The sequence below is a fragment of the Cucurbita pepo genome, chromosome 8, assembly GCF_057944985.1.
Source record: "Cucurbita pepo subsp. pepo isolate OVF chromosome 8, ASM5794498v1, whole genome shotgun sequence".
Classification (NCBI taxonomy): Eukaryota; Viridiplantae; Streptophyta; class Magnoliopsida; order Cucurbitales; family Cucurbitaceae; genus Cucurbita; species Cucurbita pepo.
In genome coordinates, this window is record NC_141805.1 from 1709316 (window position 1) to 1734244 (window position 24929).

At 37.4% G+C, this 24929-nt stretch overlaps 2 protein-coding genes and 1 non-coding gene across 3 annotated transcripts; 1 reads left to right on the plus strand and 2 right to left on the minus strand.

Moving 5' to 3' along the window:
* Positions 1-1460: 1460 nt before the first annotated feature.
* On the minus strand, positions 1461-13803 carry LOC111801203 (sulfate transporter 3.1). Its single transcript, XM_023685222.2, has 12 exons — positions 13466-13803; positions 13169-13376; positions 12919-13090; positions 12743-12808; positions 11970-12083; positions 11751-11867; positions 3002-3128; positions 2560-2846; positions 2295-2485; positions 2136-2221; positions 1977-2053; positions 1461-1876 (listed from the first exon to the last, which is right to left on the minus strand). Exons 1-12 carry the CDS (start codon positions 13779-13781, stop codon positions 1685-1687), a joined length of 1953 nt encoding a protein of 650 aa, XP_023540990.2. The 5' UTR covers positions 13782-13803; the 3' UTR covers positions 1461-1684.
* On the plus strand, positions 4369-4508 carry LOC111804587 (small nucleolar RNA Z247). Its single transcript, XR_002816551.2, has one exon. It is a non-coding gene; the product is annotated as a small nucleolar RNA Z247 (small nucleolar RNA).
* A 7515-nt stretch (positions 13804-21318) lies between the features above and the next one.
* On the minus strand, positions 21319-23208 carry LOC111800526 (protein IQ-DOMAIN 19). Its single transcript, XM_087126088.1, has 3 exons — positions 22541-23208; positions 22216-22455; positions 21319-22104 (listed from the first exon to the last, which is right to left on the minus strand). The coding sequence occupies exons 1-3, from the start codon at positions 22955-22957 to the stop codon at positions 21319-21321; spliced, it is 1443 nt and encodes a 480-aa protein (XP_086982214.1). The 5' UTR covers positions 22958-23208.
* Positions 23209-24929: the final 1721 nt, after the last annotated feature.

Genomic DNA, 24929 nt, shown 5'->3' on the forward strand with positions numbered 1-24929 from the left:
TGAAGAACGGGCTCGGGAGGTTAACTTAAAGAGGAGAGAAAGAAGGAAGGGTATGATTAGAGAGTGTGGGGGCTAAAAGGGTTTGCATGGAAAGCATAAGGTAGAATGTTGTTGGGCCATTGAAATTCTCAACAAGAAAACAACTTATTACCCTAATGATTTAGACAACCCACTAATCCAACATATTCATTTCTTCTTCCTATGTTTCATATCTTTCATCCCTATCCATCAACATTTTAACTTCAAACCATATGGTAGGAGATTCAAATTAATCCGAGTCGGTCCGTATCTAATGAGAAGCCAACTAAGGTTTCCAAAATTTCTACGAAGATCGATTCAATATGCATTAATATCACCTGTATTTATCTAATGTTGGAGTGTTGATATAATATTAAATTGATCATAATTTATTAAGTTAAGCTTTTAAACTAATCGTTGCAAAAATCCTAAAGTTTAAATCCATTAAAGTTTTCTTTTAGGTTAATGGATGATTAACATAGTTGCTTGAGACTTAAAATTTAAGCATATTGATACGAGTTGATTAAACAAAATTTGAAACTTATGGAAAAAGAAACCCTACACGAATTTGGTGAATAATTGCAAATATCATATGATTTCGTTTGGAATTAAGGAGCCTATTGACTCTAAAGAAGTAAGAATTTAATCCCTGTAATTTTAAATGTTAGTATCGAAAACAACCATTAAGACATTTAATGAGACAGATAAAACGAGATTTCTAGAAGGATGGGTAACACTTCAAAAGCCTTACCAAAAATAATTTGACACTCCATCTTGAACTACATGTTGTGAACATTGATAATCGCTTTCATCAGTTTCGAACTTTGAACATTTCCATTTTCGTTTGGAGATGGAAAGGTCAATTAGTTGCCTTGTTATGTCAATAGTTGTTGGGCCTTCAAGGGTTGTTTAATTAATTATATGTTAGTCGAGTTAGGCTCTAGTAATAACATCGAAAAAAAAATAGATGAAAGAAATCTCGTATTAAATAAATATGTCGTCATGTTCTTCTTTGAGTTGTAAAAGAATTGAACCTTCGTTTTGAAGACCAAATTTAAGAATTGAATTGTTGCATTTTAAAACTGTGAGACTGACGTTGATACGCAACAAGTCAAAGCGAATAGTGGAGAGTTTGAACCATTATAAATAGTATAGCCAGATATCAGGTAATATGCGAGTGAGGACACTGGCCTTCAAAGAAGTAGACTGAGATCGCACATCGGTTGGAGAAGAGAACAAAGCATTAGAGTGTGAAAACTTCTTCCTCACAAACACAGCATAGACAATTTTTACAAGTGGTGGGCTAACGAGGTCGCCGGCACGTTTTTATGCTGACCCTTGAGAAAACAAGAAGACCAAAGGAAAAAGCAGCAAAAGTCTGGTGTAGATAATCATGCCATGAGGGAAATTTGATGGAGACGATAGTGAAAATATAAACAAGATGTGAAAGCGTGAAAATGATCTCTCTTAAATGATTTTCACCCAATTTCATTTTCGCGTATTACATTAAAAAAAGAAAGTGGAGACAATAATTTCCATGGGTGTAGATAAGAACATAACTAATGTGGCGTCCTGATTGGTGGATATATTACCACCTTGTGTGGACTTAGTGAGAGGACCCCATCAGCCAAATAGATCCTCCTTTAGCTTGGAGTAATTTTCCAGATTACACACTGTTCACAGCTGAATCTAATTCAGCAGCAGCAACAGGACTTGGTTTCCATGTTTGGAGTACGAAGTTGCAGGCCGTTACAGCTTCTCCCACTGTAAGATAGATCCATTCGTGCCCGATTGCCTCGATGAAGTTCGACTTGTTTAGCTTTTTTATCACCTCACTTTTCGGATTTGCAAGAACAAGCTGCATAATCACACAAAACCATACAAGAAATTACTATAACGAGCTATTTTGGGTCAATTTCGAGGGAGTTTATGATGAACAATGACTCGGAAATACGTACTTTGTACCCCTTTCTTTCAATACTCTTCTTAATCTCTTTAAGCATGCTGATCCCACTTGAATCAATGCTACTCACGCCTGTGTTCAAAATTTCAATTCAATATAACGAGAGAGATCGTTTGTTTTGTTCGAAACGTCAGATATTCTTTTAAGCAATTACCGGAAAGGTCCAGAATTATGTACTGCAAGCTGGTTTCGCCTGATGATTTTATCCTCTCTTCTTCATCTGTAATCCACCTTGAAAGCCTGAGAGAACAGAGAAATGTAAATCAGGATCACTGCGTCTGTCATTATGAGAGATCATTGTTCAGAATATTACCTTTCTCTCAGGTAGTTTGAGTTAGCAAAATAGATTGGTGCTTCCAATTGAAGGATGAGAATTCCAGGCACATGCTCAGCTGTTGGGTATTGATCAATGCTTCTGTAAATTGTGGAGTTGGGAATGTTACCTAATACTAAAGTTCTTGGCCTTGCGATCATGAGAAGCACCCTCAACACAGAAAGTGCAACCTGAAAAACAATGTCGATTGGTAAAAATGAGAATCATATTGGTTGATTCAAATTCATTCTGTTGATTTGCTCACCGCAATGATCAAGCCCATTTCAACACTGCCAAAGACGACACCGATGTATGCACCGAGGCAGACGACAAAGTCGAATTTGTCAAGTTTCCAAAGGTGGATGACTTCTTCATAGTTGATTAGGCCAATCATAGCAGTGATGATTATGGAGGCGAGCACCACCAGGGGTGTGTAATGAAAAAATGGCGTCAAAAACAACAGAGTGATCATCACAGCTATTGACATGACAATATTGGAGACTGCAGTTTTACATCCTGCATTGAAGTTCACAGCACTCCTTGAAAATGGCCCTGCAAATTTTATCCATATTAGTAAAGCTGCAACGCAACCTATTAGTTAATACATATCAAAACTAAAAACTCCATAGATTGGTAACGTCAACACAAATATCTAATAATCGACCCCCGAACTCGCGCCCCTCCATTGCTTTAATAAGGATTCTTACCGGAAGTCAGGTAGCAAGAAGTGCAGGAACCAACAATGTTCATGATCCCAAATGCTATCATCTCCTTGTTGCCATCAGTGTGATAATTCTTAAATGCAGCAAAACTTCTCCCAACCGCTACTCCTTCCTGCATTATACAATGGGTTCAATGAAATGAAGACAATTCACTAATTTCTTTCTTTGGGGCATTTCATCAAACACTTGGTACTCATGTTTCCAAGCACACCCACCAAGTAGAATGAAACACAATTCACTAATTTCTTTCTTTGGGGCATTTCATCAAACACTTAGTACTCATGTATCCAAGCACACCCACCAAGTAGAATGAAAAACTCTTGTAAAGACAATCAATTCATTCATATTACTGTTCAAATCTGTCCCTTCTGTTAAACCTAAAATAGATCATAACTGTATATACTAAAATAGTCTAAGATTTACTAGTTTATGATTTGAAGGGTTTGTTACCAAATCTATGATTTTATGGTTTGTTACCAAATCATAGATTTGGAATGTAATCTTCATTATACGCATCTATAAATACATGAGGTCGTGACCCATATAGGTCATCGTGCCATTCAATTTAACATGGTATCAGAGCCATGCCCTAAACTTAGTCGTGCCAATAGATTGATAAATCCTCAAATCCTCAAATATCGAACAAAGAACTCCTAAAGAAAAGGAGCCAAGCCCCTCCTCGAAGGCAGTCAAAAATGACTAAGACTCCAAAGGAGTCGAGCCTCGATTAAGGGGAGGCGCACTTTGTTCGAGGGGAGGTGTTGGATGTGGGACTGAAAAGGAGCCAAGCCCCTCCTCGAAGGCAGTCAAAAATGACTAAGACTCCAAAGGAGTCGAGCCTCGATTAAGGGGAGGCGCACTTTGTTCGAGGGGAGGTGTTGGATCATAAACTAAAAACAACTTCATGTTGTCACCATGTTGTCACAATTCCTCTAACCAAAAACAACTTCATCATATGGCGTGCCCAGCTCCTCCCCTACCTACGGAGTACGAAGCTTATGGGCTACCTCGATGGCACCAATGTTGCACCTGCCAAGCTGATCCCTTCCTCAACTGCTGCTGGTGCTGAGCTGGTCTCTAATCCGGCCTATAATCAGTGGTATGATCAGGATCAACAAGTCCTTAGCGGCCTTCTCTCCTCCATGTCTGAGGAGATTCTTCATGATGTGGTTGCCGCTACTACGTCCAAGGAGGCGTGGGATACCCTGCAGCGGATGTTTTCATCGTCAACTCGTGCTCGCACTACTCAGATTCGTGTTGAGCTTGCCACGTCCAAGAAACGAGATCAATCTGCTGCAAATTATTTTTGCAAGATCAAAGGGCTAGCCACCGAGCTGGCCGCCGCCGGCTCTGCCTTGCAGGATGATGATGTGATCGCGTATCTTCTCGCTGGTCTTGGCCCTGACTATGATCCCTTCGTCACCTCAATGACTACCAAGAGTGAAGCCCTCACCCTTGATGATGTGTTTGCACATCTAATGACGTATGAAGCTCGCCAACTACAACACCAGGCTGAACTTCAGTTAAATCTTGGATCTTCTGCCAATTATGCTAGTCGTGGTGGTCAGCAGAAGAATCGTGGGCGTAGGGATCGCGGTCGTGGTCGTTCTCAAGGTTATGCACCCTCTCGTCCTGCTGGTGATCGTCGTGGCCCTTCTGCTCGTCCTTCCTGCCAGATCTGCGGCAAAGTGGGGCATACTGCTATCCGCTGCTGGCATAGGATGGATGAGTCCTATCAAGATGAACCTTCTTCTGCTCCTCCTACGGCACTGGCGGCTACTTCCTCTTACAAGATTGACCCAAATTGGTACAGCGACACAGGCGCTACGGACCATATCACCAGTGACCTGGATCGTCTCGCTGTGCGTGAACGTTATCATGGAGGTGAACAAGTTCAAGTCGGCAATGGAGCAGGTTTGCGTGTTTTGCATACTGGTCATTCTCTAATTAATACTGCTACTCGTCCTCTTGCGTTGCGTAATATTTTGCATGTGCCTGAAATTTCCAAACATCTTCTTTCTGTTCATAAATTTTCTCGTGATAATGACGTATTTTTTGAATTCCATCCTTGGCATTTTTCTATAAAGGATCGACAGTCGAGGAAAAGTCTCCTAAATGGGAGGTGTGAATCTGGTCTTTATCCTATTAAGCCATCCGATGTTGATAATCTCAAGCACGCCTTGGTGAGCAGATCTACTACTCACGCCCAATGGCATGCTCGTCTTGGACATCCTTCATCTCAAGTAATAAAATCCATTTTGCGTCTAAATAATATTTCGTGTGCTAGTGAGTCATCTTTGTCAGTTTGTAATGCGTGTCAGTTAGCAAAGAGTCATCGATTACCATATACTAGTTTTTCCCATAGGTCTTCGTCACCTTTGGAACTTATTTTTTCGGATGTTTGGGGCCCTGCACCTCCATCTGTTGGGGGTTTTAAATATTATATTAGTTTCATTGATGATTTCAGTAAATTTTCGTGGATCTATTTGATGCATGATCGTACAGAAGCTCCTCGTATATTTTTGCAATTCCAAGCTCATGTTGAGCGCCTCCTAGATACTAAAATCAAGTGGGTTCAATCTGATTGGGGTGGGGAATATCAGAAAATTCACAACACATTTTTTCGTTCCCTTGGAATTGGTCATCGTGTTTCGTGCCCTCACACACATCAACAAAATGGGTCTGCTGAACGCAAGCATCGTCATATTGTTGAAACTGGCCTAGCCCTTCTAGCTCATGCTCATGTACCTATTAAATTTTGGGACGACGCGTTTCTTACAGCCACATATCTCATCAATCGTCTTCCTACTCGTGTCATCGATAAAAAATGCCCCTTAGAGCTTCTTTTTCATACCCCACCAAATTACTCCTTATTAAAAATTTTTGGGTGTGCTTGTTGGCCTCATCTTCGTCCTTATAACAAACAAAAGCTCTCTTTTCGATCAAAGGAATGTGTCTTTCTAGGCTACAGTTCTTCACATAAAGGGTATAAGTGTCTTGACACCGATTCTGGTCGTGTCTATATGTCTAGAGATGTCATATTTGATGAAAATGTTTTTCCATTCAAGAGAGCCTCACCTAATTCTTCCCCAATCATGCAGTCGACGCATAATGCCCCTGATTTGTGCACCTTGCATTTGGGTAATAGCAGTACTAATTTGGAGAATGATCACATGCATATGTCTGGGCCTACTAACTCTTTGGATGCAGAAAATTTGGTGTCTACATCAGCTTCGGAATTGCCGCAACAATCCTCCGCGTCGCTGCCATTCGAATCGGCGTTGGTTGTTCCGCCAATGATTGAGGCATCGGCTTCTCCGCCAGCAGATGATATTGCGCAATGCCCGGTCGAATCCTCGGCCGTTGGTCAACCAACTGCTGTAGCATCGGTTGCTCCCCTCGCAACGGCTGATACGGCCGTCCCCTCAAATGTGGATTCTGCACCTACTACTCATCCGTATGGTACTCGATTGAAGCACAATATCAAGAAACCCAAGGTGCGTACAGATGGAACAGTAACATATCTTGTAGCTCGGTCTTCTGCCTCTGAACCTACTTCACATATTACTGCTATGGAGCATCCCCTCTGGCGTCAGGCAATGAATGATGAATTTCAGGCACTTCAAAAAAATAAGACATGGCACTTAGTTCCTCCTCGTGCTGGTCTTAACGTTATTGATTGCAAATGGGTTTTCAAACTCAAACAAAAGCCAGATGGCTCTATTGATCGCTACAAAGCACGCCTGGTTGCTAAAGGTTTTAAACAGCAGTATGGCGTCGATTATGATGATACCTTTAGTCCAGTTGTTAAGCCCACTACCATTCGGCTCTTATTATCTCTTGCTATTTCTCGTGGTTGGGCTATTCGGCAGATTGATATTCAAAATGCTTTTCTTCATGGCCTTCTTAATGAAGATGTTTATATGAAGCAGCCCCCTGGATTTGTGGATTCTCAACACCCTGGTTATCTCTGCAAGCTGGATAAGTCGCTTTATGGCCTTAAACAAGCTCCGCGTGCCTGGTTTTCTCGCCTTAGCTCCAAACTATTACAGCTGGATTTTACACCTTCAAAGGCTGATGTCTCTCTTTTTATTTTTAACAAAACGGGCATTCAGATGTATATTCTCATCTACGTTGATGATATTATTATCATCAGCTCATCTTCTACGGCTACTGAGAAACTTCTTACACAGCTTCAGGATGATTTTGCCGTCAAGGATCTTGGTATTTTGAGTTATTTTCTTGGGATTGAGGTCCGCCATACTTCTAGTGGACTTATTCTGACACAACATAAATACATTCGAGATTTATTAGCCAGAACCAATATGCTCACCTCCAAAGGTGTGCCCACACCTATGCTTCCCAGTGAGAAGTTGTTATTGAATGGTGGTGAAAAGCTCTCACCTGAGGATACTACTCGCTATCGAAGTGTCGTTGGTGCTCTCCAATATTTGTCTCTGACACGTCCTGATATATCCTTCTGTGTCAACAGAGTGTGTCAGTTCATGTCCTCTCCGACTTCTATACATTGGGCGGCAGTCAAACGAATTCTCCGTTATCTACATGACACTATTGATATGGGTTTGTGTCTTACAAAGTCCAGCACTGATTTGTTGAGTGCCTTTTCAGATGCTGATTGGGCTGGGAATCCTGATGATCGTCGAAGCACTGGAGGCTATGTGATCTTCTTTGGTGGCAATCTTATCTCTTGGAGTTCGAGGAAACAATCGACAGTTTCTCGTTCTAGTACGGAAGCCGAATATAAGGCGGTTGCTGATGCCACTGCCGAATTAATTTGGATCCAAGTTCTCTTGCGTGAGCTCGGGATCTCGCAAGCGCGAGCGCCTAGCCTATGGTGTGACAACATTGGTGCCACCTACCTATCCGCCAATCCAATCTTTCATCGACGGACGAAGCATGTTGAGGTTGATTATCACTTCGTTCGTGAACGAGTATCGACTCGTCAACTTGATGTTCGACTCATATCTTCCAAGGATCAGCTCGCCGATATCATGACAAAGCCACTGCCAGCTCCTTCTTTTAGCTATTTTAGGCGCAATCTGAACTTAGTAGTACATCGTCCAGATTGAGGGGGGGTGTTAAACCTAAAATAGATCATAACTGTATATACTAAAATAGTCTAAGATTTACTACGGCACTGGCGGCTACTTCCTCTTACAAGATTGACCCAAATTGGTACAGCGACACAGGCGCTACGGACCATATCACCAGTGACCTGGATCGTCTCGCTGTGCGTGAACGTTATCATGGAGGTGAACAAGTTCAAGTCGGCAATGGAGCAGGTTTGCGTGTTTTGCATACTGGTCATTCTCTAATTAATACTGCTACTCGTCCTCTTGCGTTGCGTAATATTTTGCATGTGCCTGAAATTTCCAAACATCTTCTTTCTGTTCATAAATTTTCTCGTGATAATGACGTATTTTTTGAATTCCATCCTTGGCATTTTTCTATAAAGGATCGACAGTCGAGGAAAAGTCTCCTAAATGGGAGGTGTGAATCTGGTCTTTATCCTATTAAGCCATCCGATGTCGATAATCTCAAGCACGCCTTGGTGAGCAGATCTACTACTCACGCCCAATGGCATGCTCGTCTTGGACATCCTTCATCTCAAGTAATAAAATCCATTTTGCGTCTAAATAATATTTCGTGTGCTAGTGAGTCATCTTTGTCAGTTTGTAATGCGTGTCAGTTAGCAAAGAGTCATCGATTACCATATACTAGTTTTTCCCATAGGTCTTCGTCACCTTTGGAACTTATTTTTTCGGATGTTTGGGGCCCTGCACCTCCATCTGTTGGGGGTTTTAAATATTATATTAGTTTCATTGATGATTTCAGTAAATTTTCGTGGATCTATTTGATGCATGATCGTACAGAAGCTCCTCGTATATTTTTGCAATTCCAAGCTCATGTTGAGCGCCTCCTAGATACTAAAATCAAGTGGGTTCAATCTGATTGGGGTGGGGAATATCAGAAAATTCATAACACATTTTTTCGTTCCCTTGGAATTGGTCATCGTGTTTCGTGCCCTCACACACATCAACAAAATGGGTCTGCTGAACGCAAGCATCGTCATATTGTTGAAACTGGCCTAGCCCTTCTAGCTCATGCTCATGTACCTATTAAATTTTGGGACGACGCGTTTCTTACAGCCACATATCTCATCAATCGTCTTCCTACTCGTGTCATCGATAAAAAATGCCCCTTAGAGCTTCTTTTTCATACCCCACCAAATTACTCCTTATTAAAAATTTTTGGGTGTGCCTGTTGGCCTCATCTTCGTCCTTATAACAAACAAAAGCTCTCTTTTCGATCAAAGGAATGTGTCTTTCTAGGCTACAGTTCTTCACATAAAGGGTATAAGTGTCTTGACACCGATTCTGGTCGTGTCTATATGTCTAGAGATGTCATATTTGATGAAAATGTTTTTCCATTCAAGAGAGCCTCACCTAATTCTTCCCCAATCATGCAGTCGACGCATAATGCCCCTGATTTGTGCACCTTGCATTTGGGTAATAGCAGTACTAATTTGGAGAATGATCACATGCATATGTCTGGGCCTACTAACTCTTTGGATGCAGAAAATTTGGTGTCTACATCAGCTTCGGAATTGCCGCAACAATCCTCCGCGTCGCTGCCATTCGAATCGGCGTTGGTTGTTCCGCCAATGATTGAGGCATCGGCTTCTCCGCCAGCAGATGATATTGCGCAATGCCCGGTCGAATCCTCGGCCGTTGGTCAACCAACTGCTGTAGCATCGGTTGCTCCCCTCGCAACGGCTGATACGGCCGTCCCCTCAAATGTGGATCCTGCACCTACTACTCATCCGTATGGTACTCGATTGAAGCACAATATCAAAAAACCCAAGGTGCGTACAGATGGAACAGTAACATATCTTGTAGCTCGGTCTTCTGCCTCTGAACCTACTTCACATATTACTGCTATGGAGCATCCCCTCTGGCGTCAGGCAATGAATGATGAATTTCAGGCACTTCAAAAAAATAAGACATGGCACTTAGTTCCTCCTCGTGCTGGTCTTAACGTTATTGATTGCAAATGGGTTTTCAAACTCAAACAAAAGCCAGATGGCTCTATTGATCGCTACAAAGCACGCCTGGTTGCTAAAGGTTTTAAACAGCAGTATGGCGTCGATTATGATGATACCTTTAGTCCAGTTGTTAAGCCCACTACCATTCGGCTCTTATTATCTCTTGCTATTTCTCGTGGTTGGGCTATTCGGCAGATTGATATTCAAAATGCTTTTCTTCATGGCCTTCTTAATGAAGATGTTTATATGAAGCAGCCCCCTGGATTTGTGGATTCTCAACACCCTGGTTATCTCTGCAAGCTGGATAAGTCGCTTTATGGCCTTAAACAAGCTCCGCGTGCCTGGTTTTCTCGCCTTAGCTCCAAACTATTACAGCTGGATTTTACACCTTCAAAGGCTGATGTCTCTCTTTTTATTTTTAACAAAACGGGCATTCAGATGTATATTCTCATCTACGTTGATGATATTATTATCATCAGCTCATCTTCTACGGCTACTGAGAAACTTCTTACACAGCTTCAGGATGATTTTGCCGTCAAGGATCTTGGTATTTTGAGTTATTTTCTTGGGATTGAGGTCCGCCATACTTCTAGTGGACTTATTCTGACACAACATAAATACATTCGAGATTTATTAGCCAGAACCAATATGCTCACCTCCAAAGGTGTGCCCACACCTATGCTTCCCAGTGAGAAGTTGTTATTGAATGGTGGTGAAAAGCTCTCACCTGAGGATACTACTCGCTATCGAAGTGTCGTTGGTGCTCTCCAATATTTGTCTCTGACACGTCCTGATATATCCTTCTGTGTCAACAGAGTGTGTCAGTTCATGTCCTCTCCGACTTCTATACATTGGGCGGCAGTCAAACGAATTCTCCGTTATCTACATGACACTATTGATATGGGTTTGTGTCTTACAAAGTCCAGCACTGATTTGTTGAGTGCCTTTTCAGATGCTGATTGGGCTGGGAATCCTGATGATCGTCGAAGCACTGGAGGCTATGTGATCTTCTTTGGTGGCAATCTTATCTCTTGGAGTTCGAGGAAACAATCGACAGTTTCTCGTTCTAGTACGGAAGCCGAATATAAGGCGGTTGCTGATGCCACTGCCGAATTAATTTGGATCCAAGTTCTCTTGCGTGAGCTCGGGATCTCGCAAGCGCGAGCGCCTAGCCTATGGTGTGACAACATTGGTGCCACCTACCTATCCGCCAATCCAATCTTTCATCGACGGACGAAGCATGTTGAGGTTGATTATCACTTCGTTCGTGAACGAGTATCGACTCGTCAGCTTGATGTTCGACTCATATCTTCCAAGGATCAGCTCGCCGATATCATGACAAAGCCACTGCCAGCTCCTTCTTTTAGCTATTTTAGGCGCAATCTGAACTTAGTAGTACATCGTCCAGATTGAGGGGGGGTGTTAAACCTAAAATAGATCATAACTGTATATACTAAAATAGTCTAAGATTTACTAGTTTATGATTTGAAGGGTTTGTTACCAAATCTATGATTTTATGGTTTGTTACCAAATCATAGATTTGGAATGTAATCTTCATTATACGCATCTATAAATACATGAGGTCGTGACCCATATAGGTCATCGTGCCATTCAATTTAACACCTTCAACACCATATTACAAGTAAAGGATCGAACTCAAAAACTTACAGCAAGGCCAATGATTCCAACGATGATCCCCGTTTTGATGGCAATTAAGAGATGAGGAGATCCAAATGCTAAATCAGTCGCAGATAGTGGATTCAACCCTTTCTTCAAATGCCCAATCTACATTAGAACAAAAACATAGAAACCCAATAAAGATCAACCCAATTAAAGATTTCACACAGCAAAAGAAACAGCGACGGAAATGGCGATTCGGTAAGTTACCACTTGAACTCCATGCTTTTCAGCGTGGGTTAAATAGACGAGAAGACTCCCCAAGATGACCGACGTCAAAGGCGCCAATGCATTTATCCAAAAGAAGATCGGTTTCTTCTTGCTCTGCAATTCGTTAACCAAATTAACTCAAATTAGCAACCACTAATTATTTTACTTAAATATATTAATTATAAAAAAAAAAAATCAATTTTAAATTAGTATTTTTAATGAATTAGTTAACATTTATAATTCACTTTTGTATTATTATTTTCATTAATTCTATTTAAAATTAAAAAATAGGGAAATTTAGTCTTGGAAAAATGATATATATATATATATATATATATAGAAGAAAAATAAAATTTAAGTATTTAAAAAATATAAAATTCAATCCCATTTTTCAAAAGATTATTAGACATATTTTTGTTTTAAAAAGTTTGGTTTTTTTTTTTTTTTTTTTTTTTTTTTTTTTTTTTTTTTTTTTTTTTTTTAGATTTCAAACAAATAAGTCAACAAAAGTAATTATGGTATTAAAAAAAAAAAAAAAAAACCATGGCATAAATTTTATCCACAATATTTCTCGTAAAAACAAATCATTAATATGGTATGTGACTAACACATGCTTAGAGGTAACATTATTTTCACAGACAACCTCCCTAATAAAATACCTAAATATTCCGACCTTGTTCGATAAGGTTAAGGTTAATGTTTTTGTTTTTGTTTTTTTAATTTTTCTCGAAATTTGAAAATAGTTCTCAAACGGGAGCTAAATGAAAGCTTACAAGGTATCGGGTGAGGAGGAGAAAGAACAGAAAACAGCAGCCCAACACAATACTTTCCCATCTCCACTGTAAAAAATAATAATAATAATAAATAAATAAATCAAAGTGAAAAATTGCTAGAGAGAGCTTTGAATTGATTCAAAAATGGCGGCGGCCATGGAGGTGAGCTAAGAAACCTGATGAACTTGTGAGGAAACAGAGGTTATAACGGATACAATATCGGTCTCGTGCGTGAAATGAACCAATCCTAATATTCCTTTTAGCTGCTGAAGACAAACCACGGTTGCCGCGCCACCCATGAACCCCACTATTGTTGCATGCGACAAAAAGTCAACAATAAGCCCCAGCCTGCACTTTTCAAATCTTCCCAATTAAATTAAATAATTATTTAACATGATATCAAAGCAAGAATCTCGTTAAAACAACCTGAGAAAACCGAGAGAAGCTTGGAAAACTCCGGCGAAGAACGTGGCAGTGAAAACCAACTGAACGTATTGTTTCGGATGTTCGACGGGGCTGACTTCCCTCCCCATTATGGCAGCCATGAGCAACGACGCTACCGCTACCGTCCCGACTGCCACGTCTTTCGAACTACCAAGCATGGCGTATATCAACGGAGGAATAAAGCTCGAATCTGCATGGATTTATGAAAGTGTAATGATGACGATGATAATAATAATAATAATAAGAAGGTAGTTGTTAACATGGTATCAGAGGTGTTACAGAGTCCGATGATGGGAGGGATGCTAGCCAAGCTGGCGTAGCTGATGCCTTGAGGGACGGCTAAACTGGCGATGGTGACACCGGACACGAGGTCGGATTTGAAGAAGTCGAGGGTGTAATGAGGAGCCCATTCGAATATGGGGATGAAGTACTTTAGCCAGAGGAGAATTTGGGGTCCTAAAGGCTGGTTTTTGAACTGTTTGAAAGGGTCATCGGGGAAGAAGGTTTCTTTGAGGTTGGAGCTTAAGGACTCCAAGAATGGCTTGGTTGGTGGAATGGCGACTCGGTGAGGGCACTCAAAATCTGCGTTACCCATGGCTCGTAGCTTGAAGGGATGGTGGGAGGATTGGGTTTGCTGCGGGGGGGGGGGGGGCATATAACGAGGAGATTGGGAAGTGGGGAATCTCCAAAGTGGATTGCTGGGGCCCAGTTGGGAGGGACACGTGGAAAGTCAACAGAAGTTTGACCATAATTAAAAATAAAATTAATGGAAGAAAATGCAGTGATTTGGTTATATTTTTGGTGATGGCTCAGAGGACAGAATCTGAGACATAAATTTGTTTAAAACAAATCAAAATTCCGATCTGTGATTAACGCACATGATGTGTTTTTTCAATTATTTGTTTTCGTCTTAGTGCCCTTCTCTGTAGCTTTTTTCTTTTTTTCCTTAATTATTCTAATTAATAAAAATTTAACCATTTTCTTTTAATATAATCAATTAAACTAAATAAATATAAACTATTTTTCCACTTAAATATTCAAAACTCGTCTCATATAAAAATGCTCTAAGTCAAACACGTTAACTTTAGAATTCATAGGATTAAGTCTTCGAAAATGAAGATATACATTGTTGGTATAATCACAAATGTTCAGTTATGTGGGATCCAACATCGATTGGAGAGGGAACGAAACATTTCTGACAAGGGAGTGGAAACCTCTACCTAGTACACGGGTTTTAATATTTTGAGGGGAAGTTTGAAAGGAAAAGTCCAAAGAGAACAATATCTGCTTGCAGTGAGCTTAGGATGTTACAAATGGTATCAGAGTCAAACGTCGGGTTCTGAGATCTCACATCGGTTGGAGAGTGAACGAAACATTTTTTATAAGGGTATAAAATCCTCTCCTTAGTATACGTGTTTTAAAACTTTGAGTGGTAGCCTACAAGGAAAATTACGAAGAGAACAATATCTGCTAGCGATGAGGTTGAGATGTTACACGTTCTTTTTAAATTTTGTAATCATCATATCTTCGTAATCACTCCCGTCTCGTTTCATTTATATAACTGTTTTATATGGGTATCAAATGGAAGAAATGATTTGAGAATGATTAAGGAATATTTATAAGAATAATTAAGAGGTAATTAATATTAATTAAACAAGAGTGATGCTGTACTCCATTACTTACCATACATAAAATTGCAAGCTTTAGCCAAGTGGTCGCCTAGTTTATTACGTGGAGAACTGTCACACAGAAGCTTCCATTTGGGAAGACCAAAAGACATTAATGTGTTTCATGTGGGCGTCTACATAAATAAATGGAAAACATTACTTTTTTTTTTTTTTTTCAAATTTGGACAGCTACATCATAAGATTAACCCTTTGGATCTTTAATTTTGTTTATAGTGACTATTTTTTAGGGTTTTACTGTCCACGAGAATTTAGCACTTAATGGTCTTTATATTCGGCTACATCTCGAGTGCTAGGGTTTTGAAAGATTAAGTTTATATTGATAAGCGTCGATCTACTATTAGTTATCCGTTTGCTATAGCAGATAGATCTGTTTGTTGGCATTCAATATTGTAGTCTACCATAGAGCAGAGTATATGACAGTCACTGAAACTTTTAAAAAGCTATTTGGATGCATGGTTTGATTAATGACTTAGGTATGGATCAAGAACCAAATTAGAGCACAACCCACAAACCAAAATGTTAGAAATTCGAATCTTCACCGTCATACACTTATGAACTAAAAACACTCACAAATTAGGTAAAGATTAAGTTTATATTGATAAGCGTCAATCTACTATTAGTTATCCGTTCGCTATAGCTGGTAGATCTGTTTGTTGGCATTCAATATTGCAGTCTACCATCAAAGCAGATACTGGAGCTTTTAAAAAGCTATTTGGATGCATGGTTTGATTAATGACTTGGGTATTGATCAATAACCAAATTAGAGCACAACCCACAAACCAAAATGTTAAAAATTCGAATCTTCACCGTCATACACTTATGAACTAAAGACACTCACAAATTAGGTAGAGATGCAGGGATTTGTATATTCAGTATTACAAAAAGACGTACATGTACATATCAATAACTATTGAGCTAAACTCACGTTAACTCGTCATTTAAACTTACCGTTCTAAGCTAAGAAAATCTAGACCAGTAAACGTGGCGATCGTCATTTAGACCATAACATAGTAATCGACTATATTCTAGTCGAAAAGGTTTAATAAAGTGGAAGAAGATGATGAAAATGATTGAAAGCATGCTCATTTATGAATGGAAAATAAGGTAAAAGTTGGATAAAAAGGTAGGTTAGTGCAAGTTTTCTAGGGCTTCCATATGTCATTCCCTATTGGTAATGGGTGATATAGTGAAAGTTAATGCTTAGTGCACTCAAATATAATCACTTATTCCAATGACTTAAATTTCAATTCATTTTATAAACAAAATTCATTTTAGAGTTCCCCAAATGATATCAATATATCCACAAACATAGGTTATAACTTCCCCCACATAATAACTCCACTATCTACATTCATTTTCCCCGCTAATCATTGTTCTGACCCTATGTTAATCGGAATAGAATTTAACTAATTAAGATTAAAAAATTTCATAACCCGTTATTAATGAACTCATTAAAAAATATTTTTTGATAATAGAAAATAATAATTACTTTTGAAATATTAAATTCGTTGATAATTATTTGTTTAAATAATTACTAAAAAAAATTAAATTTATATGGAAATTCTAAGAATGTCCTCAAATTCAAAATTTTACTTTTTTTTTTTTTTTGTTTGTTTGACAATAATTTGGTAATAGAACAAAACAAAAGTATAATTCAAATCAATTTAATAAGTTTTTAAAAAATAATTTTACTAATAATAATTGATTATAATGTTAATCCATTTCAATAATTCAGCAATAACTCCAATATGAGTGGGACAACTAATATTAATTTCATAAAAAGTTCTTGATATTTTATTGCCAAGTGGCAGCATGCAAAATTAAATTTTAATTATTGATTTTATATATTATTTAAAAGAATATTCTAAATAGATAATAGACAAGATTCACGGTGATATGTGAATGTGAAGATGGAAAACTCAAATATTTGAATTTCTGGGAAATGTAGATTGAAGATTATCTGTACCAGAAAGATGTTCACGAACTTCTGTCGGGGTGAACGTCGGATACTATGACTACAGTGGAAGCTCAAGTATTGGTAGAACCTAGGAGTATCAAGTTGATGTTGTCGAGAAACGTGGTGTTGGGTGAGACGGGGACAATAAAAAAAAATGTAATTTGATTTCAACATTTGCATGCTCCAATCACAATCTCATCTTCAAGAACTCTAATGATCCAATTCATAATGAATGAAACAATGAAGAAGTTAGGGGAAGAAAGGAGTGGTTATGGAGATGGAAGAAGTGCCAAATTTGAAGGGGCGCTGTTTGGTGGTCAATTTCCATGAGGTTTGGGCGGTGGTTCGTACAAAGTCGGCCCCGGAAAATCTGTTGTACTCAAACTGCACTAAGTGAAAATGGTGGTCCTCTTCTGCGCCACGTCTCTTGATGTCCCAAAACAAAATGATATCAACCCGAATATAAACCTGCTACCCACACCATAGTTTTTGTACCATCTTCAACCCAACCCTCCAAAAGATGAACACCTCATCTCTATATTTATAAATCATTCATTATTACCTAAAAACAATTCAAATCTTCAACTTCATACCTTACATTGATCCTACTGAGCCGTATAACAACGAGGACGCTAGGCCCTCAAAAGGGTGGATTGTGAGATTCCACATCGGTTAGAGAAGAGAACGAAACATTCCTTATAAAGATGTGGAAACCAGTTTTAAAATCGTGAGTTTGACAACAATGACGATACATAACGAGACAAAACAGACAAAATATCTACTAACAGTGAACTTAAGTTGTTATAAAACCATGATCTTTATAAATCAAATGAATGAACCTCCATGTGAGCAAATCTGGATTTTGAAACCTAATAGCCACCTAACATAAGGGTATACGTTAAAACGGAATCTATCTCGAAACTAAAAAAGAAAAAGAAAAAAGATTGTTTTTGATACATAATGTTTTGATAATTGATGGAGAAACAAAATGTTGTGGGATAAGGTATGTGGGGGAAAAAAGTGGTCGAATGTAAAGGGAAAGTAGACAAGCAATCCATGCCAAAATCCACATGCTTCTTTCTTCCATCATTCTCATTCGCTGCCCATCCATCCATTCATTCAAACTCGAGACGTAGATTGAACATTCCATATACATCGTTCATTTCTAAAGTTCTACTCCTTTTCTAAGATTCCTTTCAATGATCTGTCGATTTGTCTTTAAATTGAATAAATATTGCCTAATTTGAAAGCTTATCTTGAATTCTCTCTTTATCACGAGATGGATGTTAGCAGGTGAATTATAAAGATAGGTGTGACTTAAATTTCTCTATTTTCTCCAATTACGAGTCTAAATAAATATTTTGAAAAATACTCGTAATCTATCCTAAAATTCTAACCTTCCATCGAGTATTTCAATCTAGAACTCCACTAATATTAACGAAACTTGGACTAGCACGTGACATACTTAGTTTGATATATAACATTAATAAAATATATTTTGATTGAAAAGTCTAAATGCTTTTATATTTTTAAAGAATGAATAAAAAAAATTCAAAATAAAATATAATTTATTTGCAAGTTATAATTATTAATGATTTATTAGAAAACCAAAAAATTCATTAAAATTTTGAAAGATAATATAAAAATACATATTTAATTGTCATGTGCCTCGAAGAACTTACCCCAAATAGAGTGGAGAATTAACGTTTAAATAGCAATAGAAAAATGAGCTATAAAAAATTTTGTTAGTTATGTAAATAAAGATGAGATGGAGATCGTTAAGTGATCGAAGAGACGTATACTTTATTATATTTTTAATCTCCATCCTTAACCTGACCACATCCACCTCGCTTCACTTTATATATAAATATAAAGTTCTTAAAAGATTATATTATACTATTTAAATTTTAAATTTAAATTTTTAAAAAATAATATTTAATATTATATTATATTTTTTCTTATAATTTATTATCATGTTTTACATTATTATATTAAAAAATTAAAATTGTCTATTAAAAATATGTGATACCTTTTCAAAGTCAGATCGGGTAAAAGATGAATCCAGTACTGCTTTTATCAACGAAAAAGTCTAATTAAGTGTCACCTCTTACGGATATCAAAAGATAAGAAATGTTAGCTCTTCGACTTCTAGAAAGAGTAAGCTCAGCCTTCTGAAAAGAATTGCAACTAAGTCAAGCCAGCACAGACTTCCTTCTTGAATTTCAAGAACAATAGTAATTCAATCGAAGGACGGGCGAGTATTCTAATAGTACTAGATCGGCTTTCTCAGTTTCAATAGGAAAGACAGAAATGAATTAGCTCTATATATATATATATATATATAATAGGTGAAAATCTCCCTCGAAAACGTGATCTCTGTAAATTCCTTGCAATGAATCCTCGTTCTTATCCTCGCAAAAATTAGAAATGAAAGAAGAGGTGGAGACGAGGACGGGGACAGAGAAGGCATTTTCATCTCCGTTAAGTAAATATGTTTATTGTCAGTAGCTATCCTAACTATGTTTGTTCGCGATAATCTCGCAACAGAATCGATAAGAATGATACACCTAGCTTTAACTTTTGTTTTTATATTTTGTTAAACAAATGTGAGATTTTTTTTCATATACATCTCCCCTCTCACCTAACAATTTCAAACTGCTTTCGTACCTAAATAATGTTTGGATTATTAATACCAAATACATTAAATATTAATAATGCTACCAACCTAATTATTATCTCCCGTTCATCATCGTAATAATATTTAACTTTGAAGTTTCTATGATTAAAAATCGTTGAAAAGATCATTGTCATTCGATGCAATTTTTTACTCTGATATCAACGTGTAATCATGTATTAAATAACAGTTATCGATAGATATTGTTCTTATCATTTCGAATTTGGTCATTAATATCTAGAATTGATGGATAAATATCACGACGTCAACTTGTAAAGTTTGTACAAACAATTCATAAAGTCGAACGTCATAAGATTTGAAAAAATAGAAGTAAACGAAAAGGAGAGTGGACAATAGAAATGCTTTATGATACCCTATGGTGGATAAACGAACAATAATTGAAGAGAGAAAGATTTAAAAATAGACTCGTATAGTCCAAAAGATAATCGAGTGCTTTTGAACTTTTTTTCTCCAATGGGCTAATATGTACACTTTTTTTATCGAACAAATTGGCTTATATACTCGTTTATTTTGTGATAATGTTTTTTTTTATTATATATTTACGATTTATGATTTTTAAAAAAGATTTAAGGCATTTGTAAGAATATATTAATAAAAAAGAAATATGAAAAAAATAATTAGAACTCTAAATTATTGAAAGAAATATTTATGAATTTATTTTATGTTTAAATACAATAATAGAAAAAAAAAAGTGAATAATAATGACGAAAGCAAGCAAAAGGAATTGTGTCTGTCGGTCAATTTTGAGGTTCCTTTGCTTTTCCAGACTCCCAAGATTCCTTACAGTTGACTTTTATTGACTTTTGAAGTCGTGGCGCAGTCACATTGGTCCGTCGCATTCCATCGCTGTCACATATGCAAGGCAGGCACTCCAGCCAACTTTCCATTATTTTATAATTTAACCGGTCCCACCAGATGCTTCCTTAAAAAAACAGAAAAAAAAAAAAAAAAAAAAAAAACAAACAAACTAAGGATATTTTTATGTAAAAAATCATTTTCCATTGGATACATTTTTAATCAACCAATTGGTTAGGATTAATTAATTAAAATTGAATAATTAATTAGGTTAATTCAATACATTATTATAAAATAGTTCCTTTTAATAATATTGGGTAACCGAATGACGCATTAATTAACTAAGACCACGTACGAACACACAGTGACTCAATCATAAATTTTATGTTTTTTTTCGAGGAAATAGGTTTTTTTTATTTTGTCCTTAAAAAAACCAAACATTTTTCCCTCACTATATAAGCCCAGTTAGCAGAAATTGATGGGCCCAATTTGAAGCCCATTGTTCTTCAATTGAATTTTATTTTATTTTTTCATACCACAAAATAATCACAAACAAAATTTATATTTAAAAGATTAATTTCTAAGATCTGATACCACTTGTCACAATTTCAGCACTGTGACAGCATTTGTTTGAACGCATAGAACAAGTCATTCGCCATAAATTTAAATGGCACAGACAACGTTGGCGTATGTTCGAATCTCAAATAACGTTTGTGAGAAATGTTTTAGAAGACGTGTTCAAGGAAATACATTTAAAAACGATAGGAAAGAATCGAAAAGGGTAAGTTATGTGACTATAAGCACATAAAAAAATACTACAACATATAACTCTGAATAGGAACGAGTGACAACTCGATGAAGAAAAATTTCGTCTAAAGTCCGACAAACTAAAAATTATAATGGAATTTAAACGAACATATTTGAACATATCTTATTTGATAAGATGTTTATTGTAATCTAACAGGAAAAAACTCAAACAAAAAGGAAAAGAAAAGGGTCAGAAATTGGAGAGGTAACTCCTTTTTGTTTCAGCATCTTCTTTGTTAGTATCTGTTTCCGTAACCCTGCAAAACAAGAACACCAAGAACAGCATTTCCTTCAGAATGTGATCCAGAAAATTCATCCTTTTCTTCCATTTTAATTTGTTCATACTTACTTCCTGTGCTGCCATTGATCGACAGTAGTTCGAATTCGTAACGATCGAGCATGTCGAACCACATTCGCTGTCCTTGAGCGACACGGTCGACCGGTCGAGCTTGATCGGCCATGGAGGGTAACCGGTGCCATGTGTTGCACTGCCCAAATGCGACGACGAGCGTTGCATTTTCACCGCTCTTGGAATGTTCCTCCCCTCTACTGATACTCTCCGTCGGCTTGGCTGCCTCTCGAGCGACTCCGGCCGGGCTTTTGGCGCGCTTTGTGACCGCACTTTCGCCTTCGATGACTCCGTGTTCGCCATGTAATTTGGGAACAATTGGTACTCATAAGACAATGATTCTCCGTATTCTGATCGGGGGAATTCAAATGGGAGTCGATTTAAATCGGTTTTCGCCCTGGCTGAGAAGCATTGGGGACTGTTCTGAGCTGTTCCGACGGCGTAATCATCGTAATGGCCACTGAAAGTTCTCGGGCTTATATCCACCATCGCCGATGGCGTCGGCGAAAGACGGTAGCTTTCTTGATTCGAATACGCGTAATGGCTGTAGCTATTGCGATTCTTTATGCTGCCCCCTAAATCCATCTCCACGATCTTTATATTCTCTTCCATTTCTCTGTCAATCTCCTGCAAAAAGAAGAACAAAAACAGAGCAAAAACAGAGTCATACCGTATCGCTGAGAAACTATGAACAAGATCCGATTTTTATCACAACCCAAGATTTTGATTCGAAATTACTTGATGGGGTTGTCTTAAACGAGTTTCTTGGAAGGATTTTCTATGTGCTGAGTGCCATTGTTGTGCAGTGGGCTTCGAATCTTCAGCCATTTTGATCCTCTGTGTTCGTGCTCTGTCTTGCGCCGTCACTAAAGCTTGCATACACCGCAGAGTATCGGTGGCTCTTTTTCTTACTAAATGGCCTCTGACCATCGCTTGTAATTTCACCAATCCTTTCAATGCATATAGAGCCTTTCTCGCCTGCAGTTTCAATCGCAACAAAATTGCTTTGAATTTCTATTTGGGTATTGTAAATTTGGTGTAATTTTGAGATTTGTGTATGTACCAGATAAGATCTGAAAACAGATTGGATTTTAACTGCAGCAGCTTCTTCAATTGCAGTGGCTTTCCCATTTGAAGCTGCGGTCAGACGAATCACGGCAGCGGCAGCTTGAGCGGCGGCGACTGCGACGGCCGTCGCAGCCGCCAACGCCATCGTGTGTTTTTCCTGTTCCTTTTCCATGTCGAAGGTAGTGGTCGCCGGTGGGGTTGTAACGGTGGAAACATTCAGCTCCGGTGGATTCACTTCCTTGGTCGGCGAGCCTCGCCGGAAACTCCATCGCTTCTTATCTTTAGGAGTCGAAATCGGAGTGGTGGGGTTTTCAGAGGAAATGGGAGAAATCGGATTGGCCATTTGGGAATGTTCTTTATGGAACTTCTTGCCGGAGAGGAACTTCTTGAGCCATTTTCCAGCCTTACCCATTTTGAAACAAACTCCGGCGGACTAAAAACCGGAGATCTCTGGAAGTAAAGGGAAGATCTTGAGATGAAAATGGCGGTGTGTGTGTATCATTTGTCTGTTGTGTTGCTTGGTTGGAGTCATTAAATTTACAGAAAATGATGGAAGTGAGCGAGATTTGAGTTAAGAAACAGAGTGGAAAGCTCCCTTTGTGACAGATTCTGAACTATACCAACGATGATGTTCTTCTTTTTGTAATGTTCTGTCGTATTGATTGATATTTTATTTTATTTTTCCTAAACGGTGATTATCCATTTATTTATTCTATATTTGTTATATTAAACTAAGATATTCATATGCCTTACTCATATTAAAGTTGTAGATAATTAACATATTAAATCATTATTTGTTAAATTATTTTCAAAAATATTAAGTTAAACAACATCACTGGTGCGATCAGATCTCTATTTCAACTTGGTTGATCATCGAGAACGATATTCAAAACACTAAGGAAGAACGAGCCACTCCAACTATCACCGATGTTGTGTAAACCACTAGTCGCCACTGAACATCTATCTTTTTTTCGTCTGCAATGTGTACTTTTTTGTTTGTTTGGATACTAGAACATCGAGGAAAAGTCAATGCGTTTTTCAAATGGGTTTCTGAAGAAAAAAAAAACGACCTACCCAAGGAGATGTTGAAGTTGTGCATGGAGTAGTCTCTATCTTCTGGTCGGAGACAAGGGATGGATGACGCTAGACTAAGTCAACTCTATCATTGGTTTATTATCCCTTTAACGATCTCTAAATAAAGATATGTATTATTATGCTGCGAAGCTATGTGGTGCTATTATGGCAGGGAAGGATCGATTTAATCTCACTAAGGTCTTTATGTTATTCATATGATCTCACTAACGAGTCTTGTTCTGCATCTAGATCTCGACTATAAATTCAATTAATTTATTTAAATTTTCATTTTTATGACAATTTTGCACAATAAAAACATAATTAATTATAATGAAAAAAGGTTAAAGGTGAAGCTTCAAATAACATGGCCACTCTTGTGAAATACTCCAACGAGTCACGTGCAATGAAGCTGCCCATCACTACTTTGAATGATGATTTTATGACGTCAAAAAAAAAAAACCAATAATTTGCGGATAAATAAAGCCTAAATTCAACTTTGATATATTGACGTCATAAATTAGACTTTTGTTTTTTACTTTTACATAAGGTGAAAAAATAGAAGGCCACGTGGCGAACTTATAATTTGCATGTAAAATAAGTGCCAGCTGGATTTAAATTGGTCAAAGTGGCTTTTAGGAGATAAAGTCAAAGGAGATGCTTTGACATTCCTTTGTAACATCATCTATTACATTCATTTTTACTTATTATTTATTATTTCTTTTTTGTCAATTTCTTTTTTTTTATAATTATTGAAAATTTCTTATTTATTCATGATAACACGTATTCATAAATTACAACATACGCCAAATATATTTACTATTTATAATAAACGTTAAATATAATATTTATATTGTTATTAATTACATTTCCTATTTATTAAAAAAATTAAATAACAATTAGTTGGCATTCACGTGGCTTGCTATATAAGTACTTCCCCCTTTAAATTTATGTTTTGCCATTGGGAAGCAATTTTCATTATTTCATCTCCTTTGTGAATATTCATTAAAAAAATATAAAATATTTATAATAAGTTTTAAACCAAATATTTATAATTTATATAAATATGTACGAATTTGAATTTTCATCGTGTTTTAGTAATATTCATTGGAATCTGAATTAAAAAATAATAATAATAAATAAATAAATAATTTGTGTAGATTCGATTATTATGTCTTTTATATAATGCTTAGGTGGCTCTCCACATGGGGCTTGTTTAAAGACAAAGCAAATATATTTCCATGTGCAAGATTAAATTAAGGCCATTAATTAGGGCATAATTAAATTATTTTATTTTTCTCCTTTTTCTTGAA

Excerpts from the sequence above, each read along its gene's own strand:
- LOC111801203 (XM_023685222.2), bottom strand. The coding sequence starts at position 13,781 with ATGGGTAACGCAGATTTTGAGTGCCCTCACCGAGTCGCCATTCCACCA. Across the intron at positions 11,868-11,969 it reads AAAAGCATGGAGTTCAAGTG|ATTGGGCATTTGAAGAAAGG; the intron begins GTAACTTACCGA and ends GTTCTAATGTAG. Across the intron at positions 2,054-2,135 it reads CATAATTCTGGACCTTTCCG|GCGTGAGTAGCATTGATTCA; the intron begins GTAATTGCTTAA and ends TTTTGAACACAG.
- LOC111800526 (XM_087126088.1), bottom strand. The coding sequence starts at position 22,957 with ATGGGTAAGGCTGGAAAATGGCTCAAGAAGTTCCTCTCCGGCAAGAAG. Across the intron at positions 22,456-22,540 it reads CTGTTTTCAGATCTTATCTG|GCGAGAAAGGCTCTATATGC; the intron begins GTACATACACAA and ends TTGAAACTGCAG. Across the intron at positions 22,105-22,215 it reads GTTTAAGACAACCCCATCAA|GAGATTGACAGAGAAATGGA; the intron begins GTAATTTCGAAT and ends TTCTTTTTGCAG.